The sequence below is a fragment of the Accipiter gentilis genome, chromosome 19 (genome assembly GCF_929443795.1).
Source record: "Accipiter gentilis chromosome 19, bAccGen1.1, whole genome shotgun sequence".
Classification (NCBI taxonomy): domain Eukaryota; kingdom Metazoa; phylum Chordata; class Aves; order Accipitriformes; family Accipitridae; genus Astur; species Astur gentilis.
The window spans coordinates 24,983,249-25,004,931 of NC_064898.1; the positions used below are offsets into that span (position 1 = coordinate 24,983,249).

At 37.0% G+C, this 21,683-nt stretch overlaps 1 protein-coding gene across 4 annotated transcripts in view; it reads right to left on the reverse strand.

Moving 5' to 3' along the window:
• The window catches only part of ACER3 (alkaline ceramidase 3), a 60,305-nt gene that overhangs the window by 21,416 nt on the left and 17,206 nt on the right, over positions 1 to 21,683 (reverse strand). The window contains exons 2-8 of one of the 4 annotated variants that reach the window (XM_049823678.1): positions 20,862 to 21,010; positions 18,501 to 18,615; positions 16,980 to 17,090; positions 8,859 to 8,911; positions 4,760 to 4,812; positions 2,490 to 2,571; positions 1,307 to 1,342 (exon numbers count right to left, since the gene is read on the reverse strand). In XM_049823678.1, the coding sequence (XP_049679635.1) occupies positions 1,307 to 1,342; positions 2,490 to 2,571; positions 4,760 to 4,812; positions 8,859 to 8,911; positions 16,980 to 17,090; positions 18,501 to 18,510 (345 nt within the window). In that variant the 5' untranslated portion in view covers positions 18,511 to 18,615; positions 20,862 to 21,010. Of the gene's footprint in view, positions 1 to 1,306; positions 1,343 to 2,489; positions 2,572 to 4,759; positions 4,813 to 8,858; positions 8,912 to 16,979; positions 17,091 to 18,500; positions 18,670 to 20,861; positions 21,011 to 21,683 lie in introns of those variants that run through there. The other 3 variants (XM_049823680.1, XM_049823679.1, XM_049823677.1) reach the window with 3 other exon arrangements.

Sequence of the window (21,683 nt, forward strand, 5' to 3'; positions counted from 1 at the left end):
CTTAGTATCTATCTTAGTCATAATATGTATCATCTTAAGGACAATACCTATGCCAATGCATCAAACTGAAATATAGTGAAACTGTGATGTATTTATTGCAATAACTGTAGGTTGAGTAGATAATTGATTAAAGAAATAGAAGTCCAACATGAGCAGTAAATTCTGCCACTGTTGTTAACAAAATTACTTTAGTTACTTCATTCAAAACCAGTTATATCCAGCTCAGTAAAAGCATCAGAAATTGCTGCTTTCACCCCAGCCAGTATCTTCCTGCCAGAAATTTAAGTAGGGGAAAAAAAAGAAAGAATTTAATTAACATTATCAAATACCACCACACCCCCCTCAAGTTTCTCTTTTTATCTATAGGTAGAGTAACAATTCATGTTTCTAGGAGAGATTATTTGGAGCAGCTAGGAATTTATTTTATTCATCAGTGCTTCGCTAATCCACCAACAGGAATCACGTATCATTTTTACAACTGCCGATGCAGCAGGCACATTTTGACAAGCGATGGCACTACCAATTTCAGAAATAAAGGCTTTAAAGCTTTGTCCTGCAAAGAGCTCCAGTGCTTTTGCTTGGCAATTTTTCAGCTGTTACCCCCAATCAAAAAAAATCAGAAATGAGGGAACACTACTCATAGCATACATAAACAAGCATGATTTCTAACCTACTGTAAAGAGGCAAGTGATACAAGTCTTACTCCCACAGACAGTAGATGCATATTAATACTCTTGGGCTGCTACAAAATGAACCTGTACCAAATATGCCATTAAACCGGTACAACCATAACAACCAGTCTGCTACATAACCCTAGAAGACATTCTGTGTTTAAATTCAGCATGAATTTACACAAAGTAAAACTGCGTAGTTAAAAAAACCCCAACAAACGAATATGTTAAAGGGAGAGAAGAACATGGTGCTAAGTCACCCAAGCCACATTACCCAAGCTAGTTTCACAGCAGCTGCTAACAGAAAGAAGCAGACCAGGACTCATTAAGCTCTCCCTCTCACACACACCTTAGCCCATAGTGAGGGTCACCTCATTACACTCGCCACTGATGAAAACCACGTGAAATATTAGGTCAAATGCTAAAACACAACATGCATTAAACCGTTCTAGTTTTTCAGGTCACCACATAAGAGGATGGCAACATGACAGGCAACAATACCACTTGAAGAAAAAGCAAAAGGCAAATTGTGCTTGCCTTCCATCTTCCTTACAGCTATAAAATCCTGTAAAACATTCCTCTAAAACAGCATAGTTGAAAAGCAAGATTAGCTACTCCAAAAGAGCAAGATTTACCTGATGGAATACAGGCTCTTTCAAATTTAAGTAAACCTGGAAAGATTAAAAAGAAGAGAAATAATTTGCAACAGAGAACGATCATAACATTATTCATCTAAATATTGCCAAGACCTGTTCTGTTAGAATCAAGACACAAGTGCCTATCCATGCACCATTAAAGTTGATTAAACATTTGAAGTTTCCTCTGGCAAAACCTGGGGTTTTAACTGTGGAATTATTTTAAATTAAGAAGCACAAATAGAGACATTAACATCTAAAATCTCCTCATTTAATAGAGTTGCAACACACACAAAAACAATTAAGATGCAGAAATTACCAGACACATTCTTGATATGCATTCAAGAAGAAAATGTACTCTACTTTGATTTGCTATTATTAATGTTTTTGACAATGCTTTAACATTTCAATTCATCTTACAAAAAGCTAGTAGTTCTTCCTACTGTTAATGCAGTTCATTTAATTTCTGCTTTTGAAGACAGAAGGGCAATAGGCCTTCGGTGTAACATGCTACAAGTGTAAAAATTTTTAGGAAGCACAGAAGATAACAGGCAAGCATTTTGAAGGCAGAACATGACCTATAATAGTTCTTTTTTTCTTTTTTTTTTTTAAGAAATGGTTGTCAATAAAAATAATGAAGGAGATTCCATCTGTGGTTGACAGCCAGCACAAAACTAATTTTATTCATAAAGGGAGCACACTGGACTGAGAAAGGGAATTAAGTTAGCCATGACACAGTTAAAGTTCTTCTAATTTTTTTTAACAGCTAAGTTCCTTTCTTATTCTGGCTGTATTTTAAAACACCAGTCAATATCCTGGACTGCCTATCACAGTTCACTTTTTGCAGTCTGTTGAACAGGACTATTCTCATTTCTGTAGGTGAATTAAAGTGAGGAATGCCACTTGTCCAAGGTCTCATAACAAGTCAACGGTGACTGTTATTCTCACTTTCCTATTCCAGCAACTGGATTACTGCTTTTCTTCTTCATTTATTCTATACAGTGGTTTAGATAGAAAGGTTTCAGGTTTCTCTGCCCATCCCATAATTTTCCCAACAAAAGAATAATTTGTCCATCTTGGCTAGAAGCAAGAGAGATTCAGTACTGCCTGTGTAACATTCCTTCACTGGCAGGAAAACTGTCAACCTACAGGTGAAAATGCTGTATTAGAAAAAGTTACTTACTATGCTGACTACGAAGCTGTATGTTATTAACAAGAAAAGCAGTGGATAATTGACTGTGTTCTTGTACTTGAAACATTCGTACCTGGAACAGAACATAAAGGAGAGCGATAACGTTCATCACTTACCATATAAAGGACGCATTTTTCAAGGTATATTATCACAGAATTTGTGAGAAAATTTATCTGAGTCCTAGGCCCTTCAAGAAATTGTAGCTCCTCCAATAAAGATGTGTTATTTTAATATAAAAATTCACATTTTTACCAATAAATGTTTTTTTAAAAAAATTTAGTGCAAAAAAAACGCAGTAAGCTCACACATATACAAAAAATAACCAGTCAGTGGAAAGCATTTGGGAAGCAGAAGTGTTTTCAGAAGGTGCTTAAGGGGTGATAATAGATGGCAAATCAGAAATTAGTTTAAAATGCAATACAGCTGCCAAAAAACATTACATCTGTGAGCTAAAGGCAGCGTGGGAAAGGCACTGCCTTACAAAACAGTGAACTCTAGAGATCTGTTAAAATGCAGATTGTTTATGGCTTTACTACAGTCACAGTGCAGTAAATTTGCTAGATTGGGTACTGGTAGAAGTGGAAAGTAAAAAAAGCTAATTGCTCCCAGTATGTACAACAACTAATTAAAATTAGCTTCACAATCTCTACACTACACTTCAGGCACAGTTGTGATGGAATTACGCACACATATCTCAGTCCATATCTCCATCAGAAAAAAGGTCTAGAAAAACCCAACAAAAATGAACTTTGAGAAGCACAAAATCATTAGGGCTAAAGGAAGTTGTCTATATAACTCCAAGTTACATCTGCTTATTTACTTGTTTATAGACTTTTCAAAATAGACACTATCATAGATGAATAAAAGTAAAGAAAGAAAAAACATTTAGGACTATCTGGTGAAAAAAAAAAATATCTACAAGACAGCACAATGTGCTACATTGCAAAATGGCTTGCCAATGTAATTACACAGCTTGAGAGTCAGTAGGACTGAATAATGCATAAGGGAATGTCCTGTTCAGAGCCATCCCACCACCTACCTTCAAGAAAACCAAAACGATTATTAAAGGCCTCCTAAACTAAACATTAGCTCATTCTTCAGAACATTTTAATTACTACCAAACATACATACACAGAATCTTATTAGAGCTATAAATGCAGTAACAGACTCCAATGCTTTTGAAGATAATAGAATAACCATTGCACAAAATAAGCATGATTATTTTTTCAAACAGATTTTTATAGCCACTTCTCATCCTTTTCCCCAATCACATTCAAATCAGACAAAATAAATGCAAAGGCAATTTCAAGAAGATGGGGAGCTACAATGGAAATATTTCCACTAACAGAGGCATTATGATTCTGGTCCTGAGTTTGCACAAATCATACTTATGTATGAATCACAAACCGATGGTAATTTCCACAGATGGGATGCTATAGGACTAAACCCACATCTCCATTGCAAGCTACCAGTAATCTTCACCAAAGATATTCCAATTCTCAACTACTGAATATTTGATATGTTCAAAAGCAAAAAGACATATTTTTTTTTGTCTTTTTGTCTGCAACAAGTTGATTTATCATTTGGATTTTCCAAGTGACAGAACAAATCATGTTAAATCCAGGCCTTGCAGCAATAGGCAAGAAAAAGCCAACTTACACTATCTTTTACAGTCGCCAAAAGCTACATTGCTCCCAAAATTAAATGGAAGAAAACATCCTGGCATGGCATTAAGCTCTCATGCATGTTCCAAGACACTCTCCACAGAATATGCAAGCAACTCTTCATAAAATGTTTTTTCTTTAATTTTCCAGATGAGTGGAAAGCAGGTTTAACCAGAAATCTGAAATTTGCATTTGAGTCAGACTACATCATAGAAATACAGCTCAAATAAATTATAACGTTGATAATTTTGTAGGTGTTACTGAAACTGATTTTATTATGTCTGCTGTTTACATACCAAGTAACACTGAGCTCTGCTTGTATACTACACAAAGTCTTTAACAAGAGTTACTTTTTTTCCTGCTAAACAAACACTGGTTAAACATCTCTAAATTAGGAAAAACTAGCACTAAAGCCAGCCTGGTGCTCTCATGGCCACGTCATAGTGCTATAGTGCTAGCAAAACTGAGATCTCGCTGAAATCATTAGAAGCTTCAGTGTCAGCCTCACTATACACTAGATTTGGCTCCACAGATTCTACATTTCAAAAGTTACTATTTCATAAATATTCAGAAAAAAACCATTTAACAAATACTTACAGGCAGTAGACAAACACACAACAACTGTATATCATTGGCAGTTCATCCAACAGCTACAAAAAGCAGAGACATCAGAACATGAAAACTAGTTTTAACTCACGCGCTTGTGTAAGTTAATCAAGGAGAGATAAGTCTTAAACCAGAAGGTTTTAAGTCATTTGGCTATCCACCTTGACTGTACTTCAGTATGCAGCAGTGTCAAATCCTATTCAACTACTGAAAGTCTGTTGCATTAATAAGCTTATTACTCTGAATCTTTTGAATATTACGTTTCATAAAAAGCCCACACCTTCAAAGAATCATGTGATTTTTGCTGTTCATACCTCTTTAAACATTTATATGAATTAGTTTTGTAAAGTCAGATTGAATAAAACCACCCCATTTATAGCCTGCTCAATAGAGCCTGTAGCATTTCTTCCTTCTGTACAAACTTCACAGAGAAACTCAAATACATTTTTTCCATAACATAAAATAGAACTTTAGCCCATTAGTAAGTACCTTGCAATGTGCTTGCATGTTTACTTCCTAAGTTTGGAAGTTTCTTACATTGTTGTAATTCAGACACAGGTTTTTTTGGTTGGTTGGTTTGTTTGTTTTGGGGTTCTTGTTTGCTCTCCCCCCCCCCCCCCCCAGTTATTACTGCCATATAATATTCTATTGTCTTAAATAATTTTTATACTTTAGGAGAAGACTAGCATGTTACAACTAAAACAGTTATTTCTCAAGGAACTTGCCACCTTAATGGAGATGGAATTAAAATAGTAATCACAAGAGGGGTGATTTCTTAAGAACAGGTAATGCTCAAAATTGCCATTTAATTATCATTAAAGGGGAAAAAAATAAAAATCATAGCATTGTTTTCCTCTAAAACTTTTCTCAAAGAACATTAACAAATTTCTGCTCATAAATATATAGTTAAACTTACCTCCTCTCATGAAGGACTGAAAATCATGAAAATACAAAAGTATACAAATGGATCAATGAAGATCCGTGGACTCTGATTTCTAATATGTTAAGCAAACCTTAATAGTTAGGCATCTTAGAATTGTTACACCAGGTTTGACTCTTTCCTAAGAAAAAAAAAAGAACTGGATGCAAACAAGATTTTGACCTTTTTCCACCATCACTCTCAAAGTTGTTGATGGCCATGCCTGTACAGAAATTACCTTCCAACTACTGGTACAACATACTTAACAAGTTCACAACCATGTTTTTCCAAATAACGAGACACATTAAGAGCAATAGCAGCTTACACAAACCCTTTTATAAAGCCAGCCTAACTCTGCTTGGTTTGGGAGAATTTTTCTAACTGCACGGGCAAAAAATATCTTTCCGTTTTGAAATTTCATACTGGGAAAAAAGTGATCTGGTTCTTTACGGAAGGAGAGATGTATTATCCTGAGTGTGAACTATTAGCTTTTTGTGGTTTTGGTCATAGAAACTTCAGGAAATGTTTCACAATACTGCTAAACAGATCTACGGACTAGCTGCCACTGAAAGGGCAGGTCTTGCTTCTTCACCCAGACTCCCACTACTTCTCTCGAGTGAGGCAGTCAAACTCATCTGACCCACAGTGAGCCAGTTCCAACAGCTGACCTTGCAGAAAAAGGTTTAAATCCCTGAATCTGTGCATTACAGGGTCAGGCACCGCAATAGGTAGCACAAAGAAAGTATCAGGAACATAGATAGCAGCTGAAGCTAACAGGCATGTTAGGTGGCATCTTGCCATCACATAGTTTACTTTTGCTGTGATGCCTTAGAGAGGAAAAAACAGAAGCAATAGCCAAATTCAGCTTTATACTAATAGTTATTCCTAAGTTTAGTGATATGCTTTACCAAGTCTGATAGGAATTAGCTGCAGGATTAATTCATGCAGCTCTTTAAAAGTATGAGTCATTTAAGGCCTCATAAAATAAAAAGGGGGGGGGGGGGGGGGGGGGCGCGGAGAATAAGAAATACAACATAGCAAAATTTTTCAAATTTGGACAGCTGATTACACTCTGAAGTTCATATGCTGGCAGCATCTCAGGGACATAATGGTAACATCAAAGACCCTCTCAACAGATCGTAGTTAGAATTTGCTTGCAGAAGACAATGGCTTCTGTATCCAAAGGAATTAATGCTTCCCAAAATACTGTCAACAGCACGTCTGAACATGTCTGAACAATGAAGAAACATGGATAGAAGAGAACTTGGTGAGCTGATTTCGCTCCTTAACTAAGCATTTGGATTCTTGAGGAATGCACAATCAAGCGGATTCCCATAAAAATAAGAGAAAATGAAAGGTGATCGCTTCAAAAGTATTCTAAACTGCTTTCAAGAACAGAAGCTTTCACATTTATCTTAAGCAATCTGAATTAACCGTATACAGTATTAAGACTGTGAAACAAATGTACAAAAAAATAAAATCTCTTCAAACAGCTACCAATGCTGACTTTTAATCAGAACAAGAGATAAAGTGAACAAGAAAAGAGCTAGCCATCAGAGTAATTATGGGCCACTTGCAGATCTCACTTGGCTGCCAAAATAATAAATGTACTTTGTCTGCCTCACACAAAGCCTTTTACACTAGTCAGAAATAGCCTCTACATAGGAAAAAAACCCAAACCAAACCAAAAAGCAAACATACAAAAACCCTAACCAAACAAACAAACCCCATTGTAAGAATGTATTAAGCCTGGATCATTTTAATGATCTGGGTTTCAGGGTGGCCTTGCTCACCTCTGCATCCGTGTAAGGAAGAGGATTTGAAACACTGGCAGGGTTAGGAACAAGAAGGTGAGGGAAGAGAGATGAAAAGGTGGAAATTCAAGGCAGTTTCACCACTGAAGAGAATATAGGTAAATCACACCCCAGTTTGCGAGGGAGTGGTGAAATGGATTTAGAAACCACCTTCTTCATGCCAAAAAAAGCACCAAATATTCTGACATGGTGGCAAAAGTATGCTCCATGGAGGCTGACAGTCTCCAGCACGTGCCAGATATATAAAACAGAGCATTATGGAGGCAAACATCACTATGGATTGTAATTCAGTTCAAGATTAAGACACATAACTTTTGGTATCCACATATGGAGGGTCTCAGGTCCCATTATGATCAGCAGAAAACCAGGACGCTATTCTGTTGCCACAGCATAGGCACCTAATGTCACCTGAGATGCTCCGTCATCTCCAATACACCCACCCAAGACTGGCAGATGTGACAAGGGGGTCTAAGAGAGCTGCAGCTTTTTGGGGTGGCAGCTGGAGGCCAGACAGAACACGCACAGGGTCTAAAATGACACTAAACAACTATATTCAGACAAACAAATATTATTCAAGACTGCCAATGGAGTCTGGAGAAAGATTCAGCCCAGCTGACTGGCTCTCTAAACTCCACTGACTTAACTGTATTTCCATTGACTATGGTGGGAGCACAGACTTCCAGCATACACTTTTAAATGTAGGTTTCTTAATTTTGAACTGAATCCCACTTCACCCTGACTTTGATTCAAAGAGTTCCTTAATCTTCTCAGACCGGAAACAGGACAAGACTCCTTGTATCCCTTTTGAAAATGGGAAATACCAGGACCAAATCCTTATGCTCAGTGATTTATTACAGATTGCCTTCTACTTGAGAATAAAAGAGTGAAAGGAAGACTCCACTATTGCTACTCAGAAAATACTGACTTCATTATTAATGCTACAGGTACATCTAGATAAGGAAAAAACAATAGAAAACATTAGGATGAAAAAAAAGGATACAATAAACATCTCTAGTCTATACTGCTTGCTATTAAGCCAAAGCTGTAGGAATTTTAAAATAACAACTCTAGTAAAAAGATAGTATGATTTCCCAAAGGATAAAGCATCTTCTATCAATGTAAACAATTGATTATAGCCCTTATTTTAGATGCAAGTATATGTTCCTGTATATCTATCAGTGGAAAACATCTAATAAACAAGACCTCCACTACTCTCTTGCTGAGACCAGGAGTCATATGCAATAATTAAGGTACATTAACTCATGCTATATAAGTTTCATCTAGTCAAGAAATGGCAATATGACTATATAGTGACATACACACATAAAATCATTTACAGCTACTTATCAATACTCACCTGCATTTCATACTTCAGGGTCATGTGGAAGCACCAAGATCCCAATCCCACAGCTGAAAACAAATCAAAACTATGGTTAACAAAAGTCTGCATGTAAAACTTTCAGGTACATTAACTTAAATGCATGAACTTTACTGGGGAAAAAATTAGAACATCAGTATCCCATTTCAGGAACAAACCCCCAGTTTTCCACAGCCTGCTGCTTTACACTTTAGTCATCAGTAATGTCTTCGAATTTATGGTTGTTTGGAGGGTGGGTGTCTTCCTTCCCTCCTCTCAATACTCTCCTATGAACTGGTATAATCTCAATGAGGACAGGAGTGAATGGAACCAAGAATGAATGGAACATTATCATTCTATTTCTCTCTTTTTTTCTTTTTTTTTTTAAGTACATTAAGATTTATCTGTCTCAATCCTTCTATAATGCAAAGCATCATTCAACTGCTAATACTCCTGAAAGCCTGTGATATTTCTGCTTATTGTCCAGTTTTATAAGGTAACTTTTACAAGGACCTTCTTGTCAGCTCTAGAAGCAGAAATGAATTGCTACTAGAAATTCAGGGTAAACAAACAAAACCCACGCAGTATGGATTTGCTTTGTGAAACACGATCACCATTTCCGAGCCTTATTCTTGGAAGCTCAGCCTTCTGTGTAATGATTTTTATTTTATTTTTAATACTTTATTTTTGAACTCTGAATTTACTTCTGAAATTAATTTATGAGTTAGATACTTTGCTTATACCCAGCTTTTTCAGTTAGACAAGGACAATGTTTCTTGGAAGTTAGATTTCACTGTTTAGAGCAAAGCTGGTAGAGTATTTAACGTATCATTCATTACTTTGAAATGTTATCAGTTAAACACTCTCATTAAACACCAGCTCATTTTTATTTTGCAAGAACAAGTACATTAATGCAATGTCTTGTCTTCCTTCAAGAAATGATGTTTTACTTTAGACTCCAGTTTCAGCAAAAGCTAAGTAATTTGCACTCAAGCCTTGATCACTGGGTAGTGCTGCTGTGCTTTGCTGCAAGAGCATAAACTTTTCTACACACAACAGCTAGATTCCACTGGTGCATAAACAGACCTTTATCTAACAAACTGCACATTTTGTAAAGGATTCCCAAGACAGTTGATACACATGTCTGAAGATGTTTCTTTAGATGCTATTAAGCTAGAATTATGATTATTACACGTACTCAGTGAAATGAAATGCCCAAGAACGTAACTTTACTGAAACATAAAACTGTAATACAGCTACATTTAAAAACTTATTGCCAAATACTTTAATATCATTAATTCTCTGGGAAAATTAAGCATGGCTGTCTACCAAAACAAAAACAACTACATGCACTTCTGTAAGTTCTGATTAAATTGTTTTGCTTCTGAAAAATCTTTCCAAACAATAAGCAATAACTGTTTTTCACCTTCATTGAGATTTTAATGAGAAATTCTCATAGTCATTTTTCTACGTATACAGACTATATCACAATTAATGTTCATTCGGAAGAAAAAACCCCATTAAGATCGTCATTAAAACAGTACCATCCATTATCCTGGCTGTCACTGTGATTTCAGTATCTTCGTGATACAAACTCTTACATTTGTAACAAGTGTAATTTTCAAATATGGGCAAAATCATTGCATAAGAATTTTCAACTGATTTTAAATTAACAAAATATATTGTTAGAATTGTTTTTGTTGTTGTTTTTTAGGGGGGTTGGGGTTTTTTGTTAATGTTAGTGAGGTTAAAAAAATCTCAACAATCAGCTACTGAACTCCTCCCCTTCCTCCTATATGATTAGAAGTAGTTATTTCTAGATTATTTTTCCTTTCCAGTCTTTGCAAAAATCAAGAATGCTGCAGATATTAGTGTTTCAGGTCATTAATCCTGTGACTACAATTAATTTCTAAAAATAATAAAAAAACCTCTTGCTTCTGTGTAATGATCACACTTGGGGTTTCTTTGATTACGAAATTTTACTATGCATTGGAGAACAATGCTTAGCTATATTGTGTAGGAATAAAATAGTTATCTGAAACAAGAAAAGTTTACAGGGACTCATCATATGGTCCTTCCTAGAATAAAAACCTCTACTGGAAATGGCAGTAATATGGCTTGCCGCAATCTTGACAGAGCTCATGAACACAGTCAAGTCTGTTTGGTATTTAAGTGCATTCAGCAGATAAATCAGGATGTTACATGACTAGAAATTACATGACTAGATTATTCATCAGATGACACTCTCCCTCCCAAGACTGCATAGACACATTTCCTCAAACACTATTGTGGTAACTGTACACAATAGCATCTTTTTGAAGAGATGGTTTAAATGAAGACTAAGGAATGAAACATGATTCTTTACGTATCCTGTTTATACCCACTTATTGCAAAGGCATAACTTAAAAAGGTATGTTTTACATTGCACAGGAATAACTTTAAAATGTTTTACATCTAGAGATCGAATGAGCCAAGAACCAAGTTTTTCATTTGCTACCTTTGGCATACGTTATATCTTAACACAGCATTGTGCAAAAAGCTTCATGAATCTGTTCAAAGAGGAAGAAGGAAACTGCATTAAGAGATAATGAACTGAACCATAGCAGCTGAAGCATATGCCATACTCTGCTTCACTAACATCTCTATATAACTGGCAAACTTCAGCAGAAGGGAACTAATATCTAATACTGCACTCACTGGACCAAGAGCTGTGCTAGTTGGAGGGGCTGTCTTGTGGCTTAATGCAGGGTTAGTGTTCAGTGCTGAAAACATTGTAAAGTAAAAAGAGGAAACACCTATCACATGCCAAGGACTGCAAGGAAATCTTGATTTCCTCTGCTATGCCCAGAGCACACTACCTTTTTGTCACACTTGAAAGTCTAACTTGTAAACTTACAAGGGGCCTGACACGTTATTTGTCCCCGGTAAACAGCCGTTTAGTATTTAAGCTCAAGTATCTTTGCATGTAGCTTCTACCTGCAGTTCTACAGGAATGCAGCGATCTTTAGATATACTTCTCATCACGTAGCTTCAGGATCAAGAGATTTCTAAGGAATATTGACTTCACAAAAACTATCACTGCAATGGGATGTTCTACCAGCTTTGTACTTTTCCAAATATGAGTGAACACAATCACTGCAATTACACCAATTTTCAATAAAGCAACTTTCCCGTACAACTATTGACAAACTGAGCAATAGATTTGCTTCTTATCTTGTAAGCAAGGGTTACAGTTTTAATTTTAGGTGTTTACTTTTGCAAAGGAGCTTAACTCACTAAAACCTGCATATCGGTTGGGAAGTTTTAACACCATCTGAAGCAATACCATTTCCTCTCTAACTACTGTAACTCACTTTTCATAGATACTACAAGTCACTCAGCATTTTTACATCAACAAACCTCTCAAGTCACAGGGGATATACATAAATTATGTATTAAGCACAAAATACACATTAAGTCACAATATTATGAGATTGGAACAGCACTTAAAAAGACTGGAAATCCAAAGTCAGGTCAGCTGCTATATGTAGACTAACATGGTCTTTTTTGTCCTGCAGCAAACACAATGTGTAATTACTGCCAGTTGATAAAACAGTTGTGTTAGTGATGATGTAAAAGCAATGTATCTGCAGACTTTACTTCATACACAGTTACTTCACTGTGCTTCAACACTGTCAAAGACTTCAAGGCAATATTCATGCTAGAAATATCCAATTATACACGAGATCCAGCTCCATATATGAAGCACATATACTCTCAGGATTTGAACCCTAGAGGGATACAAATACCCCCTATGAATTTTTCAATAGTTTTAGGAAGAATCACATAATCAGTGGTAATTTATTTCCATATAAGACTATCCATCAGCATTCAAAATTCTTATCAAGACTAAAGCCTTTAGAGAAAAAAAGTGTATTATGATTTCATAGATGTAGTTTGAATTTAAACTATACAAGCACTGTATGAAAACTTTCTAAAGGAAGGATGCTTCAAATGCAAACACCATTCTTTAGGTATCTACACATGAACTAGGTGTCAAAGCTTCCACTAAAGAGAATGGCATTATGAAGAGTAATTCAGCCGGATATTTTAAGATGAGCCAAATGATTCTCTAGGCTTTACTGAATGCAATGGGAGACAGACCACTCTGCACACGTAGACGCACATATTTATGTGTTTGAATCTGGAGCTGAATTCCACCTATGTTTTTTTACAACGATAGAACTAAACCAAAAATAGACAATAACATACTGCATCATAAACAGTCAAAGAATGAAATGAGATGAAAAAGTAGACTTAAATAAACAATTTTTATTGAATTACTTTGTTTTGTAATTTCCCTCCACAGTGTAAGAGACAGAAGAGATCTTAGTTACTCCAAGGGTACAGCTCTACAAGTAAACTCAAGCATGGGACTGTTCCCAGACACTATAATGCAACCATCTGCAATACTGAATTGTTAGAACAGTCTGTGGCGTGAATCTGGCCTGTTCCAACTAGCGCTTTCCCTGAGCAGCTCCCAGGCACAGCCTAGCAGCCAGAAGAGTCCAGGACCCATGCCCAGCAGGGAATTTGTATGCGGTCACCTTGTTTTGGAGGTTAAGATGAACAGACATGGGCTGTTCCACACTACTTGGCTTCAGCACTCAGGAATGTTCCCGAGCTCATTTGATTTACTAACGTCGACATGGCCTAAGCACCTTCTGTACGGCTGTTAGATAAGAATAAGAGAATTAACTTTGACTGAAGGGCTTCTAACAACTATTTTCACAGATACAGAGTTTCAGTGGAAGCGAATTTCAGTAAGGTGTTTACGAGTTCCTGTGGCCATGTCTAAGGTAGAAAACTTCTTGCATCCTTTTTCTCCCTCCACTTTGGCACAGCTTGAATGACTGAGTCCTATTAAACAGGCCAAAGAAATACACAACAGAACAATCCTTCCAAATTTCAAGTAAAGCATCTAATAAAGTATATAACTCCATTGACTTTTTTTCTTGTCTTCTCAGTCCAAAATAGTTACACTCTTTTTATTTATTTATATATATGCACACACACATATATATTTTTTATTTTTTTTAAATCAAGACCCTTCTAGAATATGAACCATTTGGGAATCATAGTTTCCCAGGACGCATGAGGAAATGACATATTGTAGAACCTTATACAATACCACAGGATCATAAGGAACCACCCAAAAACAACTGCTTATTCTTCGAGGCAGTGACAGTCTGATTATTTGTTCCACCTACTTCATGAGATGCAACATGCTAAAGCAATTGCTTAAGATTATTCTTCATAATTTATAGGTTGATGAAATAGTTCTCTGAAGGTTAAAAATCATATCCAGTTCTTATTGAGTTCATTGACAACATCCCCTTGGAGCTGAAAAGCAGCAGAAATAAGGGCTGAGAACAGCATGCTGTATCTCAAAATATGTGCTGAAAAGTGCAACTCAGTCTCGGCACCAGTGCGAACAAGAAATTCATTTGAACAGTTATTTAGAAATCCCCCTTCTTGTCCTGCCAACTTTGGATCTTAGTATATATGTGAAATGAACAGTGCTTCCCTAATTCAAAATGCATTTGGTTCAAAGAGGAAATAAATGTCAACAACAGAAATTGTGGGGTATAAAATGAAGCACTGAACACAGCGTGGTAAAACACAAAGGAACTGACAATCAGCTAAATATCTGGAAGTATCCAAAAGAAACAGCTGATTTGGATCAAAATAATGTCTAGAAACAACACTTCTTATGTTCTGAAATGCTAACAGATTTAATTTTCATGTCCGCTTTGACAGCTGTCTTTTAACATCTTGTAAGATCTCAGTAATGATTCAAAGTTGTTAAAACCTCACTAAAGTGCCCTCCTTTCCACCCCCACCTTCAGAGCAGAATTGTTAAAGAATTTCTACTTTAACAAAACAACGCTTAGACACTACTAGCTAGTTAGAAGCTCTGCTGTATGGTCTTTAATGAAGCATGGTGCCTGAAGTGAAATCAGAAGTTTGTGTTAAATTCACTATCCCTTTACAAATTAAGTCTACACTTGTCTGTTACAAATTAAGTAGAGTGAAATCTGTTAATAAATAAAATTACTATAAAGGGAAAGAATTCTCTCTGGTACTTCCTTACAAAAAAATTTCTATACGCTTACTCTACCTCCACTTCAGTATGCTTCTCATTCAGACACATGCACAGAAAGAATGGCAATGTTCCTGACACATTTCAACTATATTTAAAATTCTGTTTATCTTCTCATTTGCTGCTTTTATTCTGTAGTAGAACAAATGTTAAGAGGTTTGTGATTCTGAACCATCCTGTTCCTGTTTTTCACTGAGAAACTATAAAGCCTTCTATATTCCTTTACGTCTTTCAATTCAGCGATACCAATACTGAAGCAGAGACCAAACAGAAGAGAAACATTTTTGGGAGTGACCTTTAATGTTAGGTTCCAACACAGGAGATAAAAATCAAGCCATGCAACCATTTATCACTTCAGACAGGAGTCAAAGGCATCCCAGTCACAGATGAGCGGAGCCCAGCTGGAACTCAGGACTGCCCTCCAGCACTGCTGTCAAACACGCAGGCTGACCTCCCCTTCATGAACACCCAGAACAGTATAAAACTGAAGTCCATGGCATTTATTGTGATCAAAGACAGACTTTTTTTTTCTTTTTTTTTTTTTTTTTTTTTAAACATTTTAAACATTGAACAGTATATGAGAAATGCTCACTCAGGGCAGTCTTGCTGTGACAGCCTGACACTCAGATAGTGGCACACAGTGAAGTGTCACTGACAGAGGTAGCCACAAGTTACAGTAAAGACTGAGTCTCAAACACAGCGGGGTTTGGGGTTTTTGGGGTTTTTTTTGTTGTTGGGTGGTTTTTTTTTGGGGGGGGGGGGGGGGGGGGGCGGGGCGGTGTTAGAAAGAATGGCTGTATAGGATACTTTGATTCAGGAACATGTGAAGAGTCAGCTTCAGCAAATGCTTCCACACTGTTTCTTTCTCTATCTTTTTAAAAGGAAATCTGACCTTTAAGAATTCCTTCTACCAAACTATTTTATACTGAGACAAAAATGAGTAATTACTCAAAACCATAAAATGCCTACAAATGGCTATTTGGAAAGTGTTCAGACAACATTCAATGCTGTACATTGGTGCTGCTTATCTTTCACATGTATCAGCAAAGCTGACATAACTGAAAAAATCACGAAGTTGTACCCAGTATATGTTACAGCTTAATTGGCATCAAGAATACATTTAGCATATGGATATGTGTTTTTCGGCAATGTTTGTAAATACAGAAGTATGCCAATCTTAAAAGTAACATTTACAATAAACCAATCTCTTACCACTGGGAAGACTGGGAAAGACAGCCTCCGCAGAGATAGGAGCTATAGCAAACAGAAATCCCGTGAAACACAGAAATTCTGTGAAATCTACTTTGAGACCAAACTGCCAAATCTGAACCATCTTCAAACATCTTCTTTTCTCATAAGGAACATGACTTTTAGTTGCATAATTAATGTTTTAAAGGAAGTTGTTTTTTTTCCAGATCTTGCTATTTTAGAAAAAACAGAACGCCCTTAAGTTCACCTATGGACAAATGTCACATTGTTCTTCCGTCCCTGCAAAACTCCCCAGATATGATGGCAGTTAGGTCATTGGGTGATATATGCCAAAGAGGAACTGAAAACAAATTCAAACTCATGAAAGAATGCTTTTCCAGTTCCTTCATGATCTTGGCCATTTCTTGTATTACTACTCCATACAAATGTCACAAAAATATTAAATAGTGTGAAACTGTTTGGAAGTAGGACACACAAGACATCTTCTGTAAATCATCATAAAAGGACATGGTAAGCTAAGATGCACTGAGCAGGAGTTAAAGCCAGAAAAAGATCACTTTAAAATCTCAAAGTTATTTAATGAATTCTAACTTCATGTCTTTCCAACAAATACCAATTTTCTGTAAATACTAACAAGCGTAACAAATTGAGGTTTACATTTCATACACAGTATTTGGATTTAACTACTTGGTTTATTAATATTTGGATATTGTTAATTGCACATCTAAGCTCCCTTTATAATGGAAGAGCAAATTAAGTTTTACACATACCTGTAAGACACAAATATGCAGCTAAATACCGTTTTTCAAGGCCATCTTTATAGGTCTGAATCGCACCATAGATTGGAGGTAGAATGAAAATCAGGTTACTCACTGTGTTCCCTGTAGGACAGAAACCAAAAGCAGAGATTTAGAAGTGGGTACTATGCACTTTAAATAAATGAAGCTGCATTCACTCATTAAAGACAGGTTCAACAGTTTTCACCCAGAAAACTACACCTTTTCAGAAGTTGTCTTCTGCTTTCACACATAATACAAAGTTAAATTTTGGTACAACACAGTTAACTACGTGAAGGCTAAGAACATTTTAACTCTTCTGTCTTTTTTCACATCTATGGATAGTAATAAAATACTAATTTAAATAAAAAGTTTGACTTAGATGGTGGTTGTGGTTTAACTCCAGCTGGCAGCTAAGCCCCACGCAGCAGCTCGCTCACTCCTCCCCAGTGGGGTGGGGGAGAGAATCGAAGGGTAAAAGTGAGAAAACTCATGGGCTGAGATAAAGATAGTTTAATAGGTAAAGAAAAAGCCAGGCACACAAGTAAAGCAAAACCAGGGAATTCATTCACTGTTTCCCACTGGCAGGCAGGTGTTCAGCCATCCCCAGGACAGCAGGGCTCCATCACGCCTAACGGGGACTTGGGAAGACAAATGCCACCACTTCCAACGTCCCCCCTTCCTTCTTCTTCCCCCAGCTTTATCTGCCGACCATAACGTCCTATGGTCTGGGATACCCCTGGGGTCAGTTGGGGTCGGCTGTCCCGGCTGTGTGTCCCCCCAACTCCTTGTGCCCCCCCAGCCTCCTCGCTGGTGGGGTGGGGGGAGAAGCAGAAAAGCCCTTGGCTCTGGGTAAGCCCTGCTCAGCAGGAATGAAAACATCCCTGCGTTATCAACGCTGTTTTCAGCACAAATCCAAACCATAGCCCCATACCAGCTACTATGAAGAAAATTAACTCTGCCCTAGCCAAAACCAGCACAATGGTACTTACCTTCTTGGCAGGAGGCAGAAAAATAGGGTTCACAGCTCATGAATTAAAACCCAATTCCTTAAGGAGATAATAAGCCCCAAACAGTTCAAGCCTGGTATTTTAAAAGAGCCAGTTGTTTGGTTTTTTCTTTTCTTAAACCTATTCTTGGAACCTTCTCTTCCACACTCCTTTCAGATACTTTAAGGTCACCAAGTGACTCATTCCCAAATGAAAGCAGTTCAGTCTTTACTGTTAGTGTGCTAGTCACTGTGCACACAAAGAAACCGCTGGATGAGATGCTGTATCACAGATCACAATGCAAGACCAAAGACTGTAAGAGGGTACGATAAGGAAAAGCAAAAAGTCAGAAGCCACTACTGATCAGCATGATAGGCAACTGTCAAAGCTTATCAAGAGCCTGACCTTCAGCAGGACACCGCTGCTCTCCATCCCTGCTGCTGAAGCTGGGATGCAACGCAAAGAAATAACAGGTGTTGCAGAGATTGGAGAAAGCAAGAACAAGCCAGGAGCCCAGATCTCATACCGGGGGGCATGAAGACTCCTCCAGCACTGGGGAAGATCAAGGAACCTTCCTTTTCATTTTCTTTAAGACTACTATTCCAGTCTGATTTAGATGGGGTTTTTGAAACTGTCCCGGCCTATGCAAAAGGACAATGAAATATTGAGAAGTGAAGCATAAGAAAATGGTACATTTGTCAGCAGAAGGGATGCAGATTCAGCTTTTTAGCCTAACCACAAACCATAATTTTGAGTATAAAGGTTAAGTAAAGGGAATAAAGTGACATGTAATTTGGGAAAAAGAGCAAATCTATTAAAAAAAGCAGAATGTTGCTTACATAAATTAAAATGCATTTTCACACGACATCAGTTAAATATATATAAAATTGAAACTCTAACTGCCAAACTTCTCAATGAAATGTACAATGTATGAGGCTATAGAAAGGCCAAAAACCCCCTACTTCCAGCTTTTTTATTCAGCAGAAAATCTCAGAAGAGTTTCACTTTCTAAAACAAAGAACAAGAGTGAGCAGGCCATGTCTAAATCACTCCCTTAATTCAAGCACCGAGTTTTCAAGAGTCTTACTTCCCAAGATCCATCCCAAAGAAAAGTGAAAACTGCCAAACTATGATCATACAAAGTATTACAGCACCTCTAAGAACAAAAATCCATACTTGACACGTTTACAGAAAATTCAAACCCAAATGGAAAAATGGTTAGTTCTGAACATGTGAAGCAGAAGTGTACCTAGTTAACTTTAACAAGTTAGCTCTTCTAAATTCTCACAAAGTAGATTCAAATCTCAGTTTGAGACAGCCTTCTTGACCAGGTAAAAATCGCATCTCATTTTTATGAGACCTTTTTTAAATCACTTCCTTATTGATTTAACATCATCTCCTGCACAACCATGAATTTCACCAAGTTATAACAAGCAAAACAGAGATGTGCCAGAGATCTTACTCTTCTAGTCAGCTCTGTAGTAAGTTGCTCTATGAAAAAGAAGCCCAGCTGAAATCAAAACAGCTCTGCAAAGACATACAAGTTTATACCAATATAAAAGGCCTTTTTCATGCTTAAATTCTTTGGGGAATCATTAACCTTTTACCACATTCCCACAGTGTTTCAATGGGCAGTGATTCATTTTCAGTGGAGACCAGGTTTGGAAGAAATCCACTAAAACTCAGTATTGTGTGGTACACTGACTATTACCACGTCCTCCCACAAATCATGCAAAGATGTCATCCAGCCTTGAGAAGAAGAGTAAAGGCTATGTAATCTGGATAGTGAATCTTCTGCTTTCCAAAGCAGTTCTCAACTATGCCCATTTTCAAAAGAAGTTATTAGACATTATATAAATATCACTGTTCAAGGTCAATTTATTATGAAAGTGTCAAAAACCTGGCAAAAATTCAAATATGAAAATGCCGAACAAAAGAAATACCATGATGTTTATCCATAACTGGGAAGGCACATGACTTCAGAAGACATTTGCAGTAGGATATCAAACTTCAGATGGATGTAAGAATGCAGAAAAGAGATTCTTCTGCAGGAAAGTAAAGGTTGCGACACTTCCTGTAAAGCTATAATTATGTTAAATTTTTGAAAATTTATGACCGTTTAATCTAGGACCATCTTGCTGAGAGAGGAAATACCATAGACCTAATCTAGCTGTAAATTCCTGCCGCTCCTTCTCTGCACTTTTTGGCCCTACGTTATTCAGAACATTTATAGCACAGATTAGGCAAGCCTATGTGCAAAACATACTTATTGAAAGCTGTGCAAATTTTTTAAAAAGGGAAATGGGGGCGGGGGAACAATGAAGTCCTCTGGCGTGCTGCTAGCAAAATTACTTCTTTCAAGAACAAAAACTACAAGGCCTCTTTCAAACCCAAGGTCCCTAGGAGTCCGTATTTCATAAAAGTCTAGCTAGTCTTTACAGGATTATCCTCACACAGAATAGCTTATAAATCCATTAAAAGGGATTTTGATTAATTCCATCAAAAACCGGCAGTGAGATATGCACAGATTAGCAAACAATACCAAGAAAGACGAAAAAAGGTGACACAACTACAGACTCATAACTCTCAAGTTAATTAACAAACAAGGAAGTGAAACGAGTTTTGAGGGAAATAGATATGGAAGCTGAAAATGGGAAAAAAGTTGAACTGTTGAGAAACCTAATCTTTTTCTTTTTCACCAGATTTTCTTTTTTTTAAAAAAGGAAAAATATCATGCAACAGACCTCCTTGGAAAAAAGAGAGATTAGAGAATTTGCAACTAAGGCAAGAGGCATAAGGTATGGAAAAATAATTTAAGAAGACATTATTGGTTATGACTCTAAGAAATATAGTATATCAGAAATTAGATGGATGCACGTGGATGGACCTGGGCTTAACTCTGTACAGCATTCTTGCAGTATTTCAGTACTGAATCCAGTATTTCAGTATTGGATTCCTTGAATGCTGGTCCAGGGAGTGATCTAATTTTTCTTTAGTGACCGAAGACTGCTTCTCAGCATTTTATCTTCAGCACGTCTGTCAACAGAAAGGAGGACAAGATTATCAGAGGAAGAAATGAATCAACTCGTAGACTGAAATGACAGGAACGGGATTAAATAAGATGGCCAAGAACACGCCTTCCAATGCGAGTATGAATCCTTACTCCAAATGTAGGATTAATCTATTTGAAGAGGCAGAAAAGTGAATTAGGATTGCATGGTGACTGACTATAAGCCATCACTGTAGGCACCAAACCCCCTATGTTTATTTCCAGTAGAGGCAGGGAAAACAGTAATGTCTTCATGCAAGCCAATAGTAGAATACACTGTTCACCAGTTATCAATAAAAGAAAAGCGAAAGCACATCAAGTGCAGAGAAGCATCACTCAGATCGAAGTGATAAATGAGAGCTTACAATTGCTTAGCTCACCTAGCCTAACGAAACAACGGCTGGATGGAATAAAACTGTGCTCTGTACATACACCACGGGTAAATGCCAAGGAAAGGATGCTATTTGAACTAAAGGGTAATACTGACAAAAGAATAAATAGATATAAACTAAAACTAAATCAATGAAGGCGAGAATTAAGAGGAAACCTTCCCACTGAAGAGGAGGTATTAACAACTGCTTCCAACAGAAATGGGCAACACGATGAACCTACCTGCTTTCAGGGTGAAGCTCAGTAAGCTCAAAAGCCAGATTACATTAT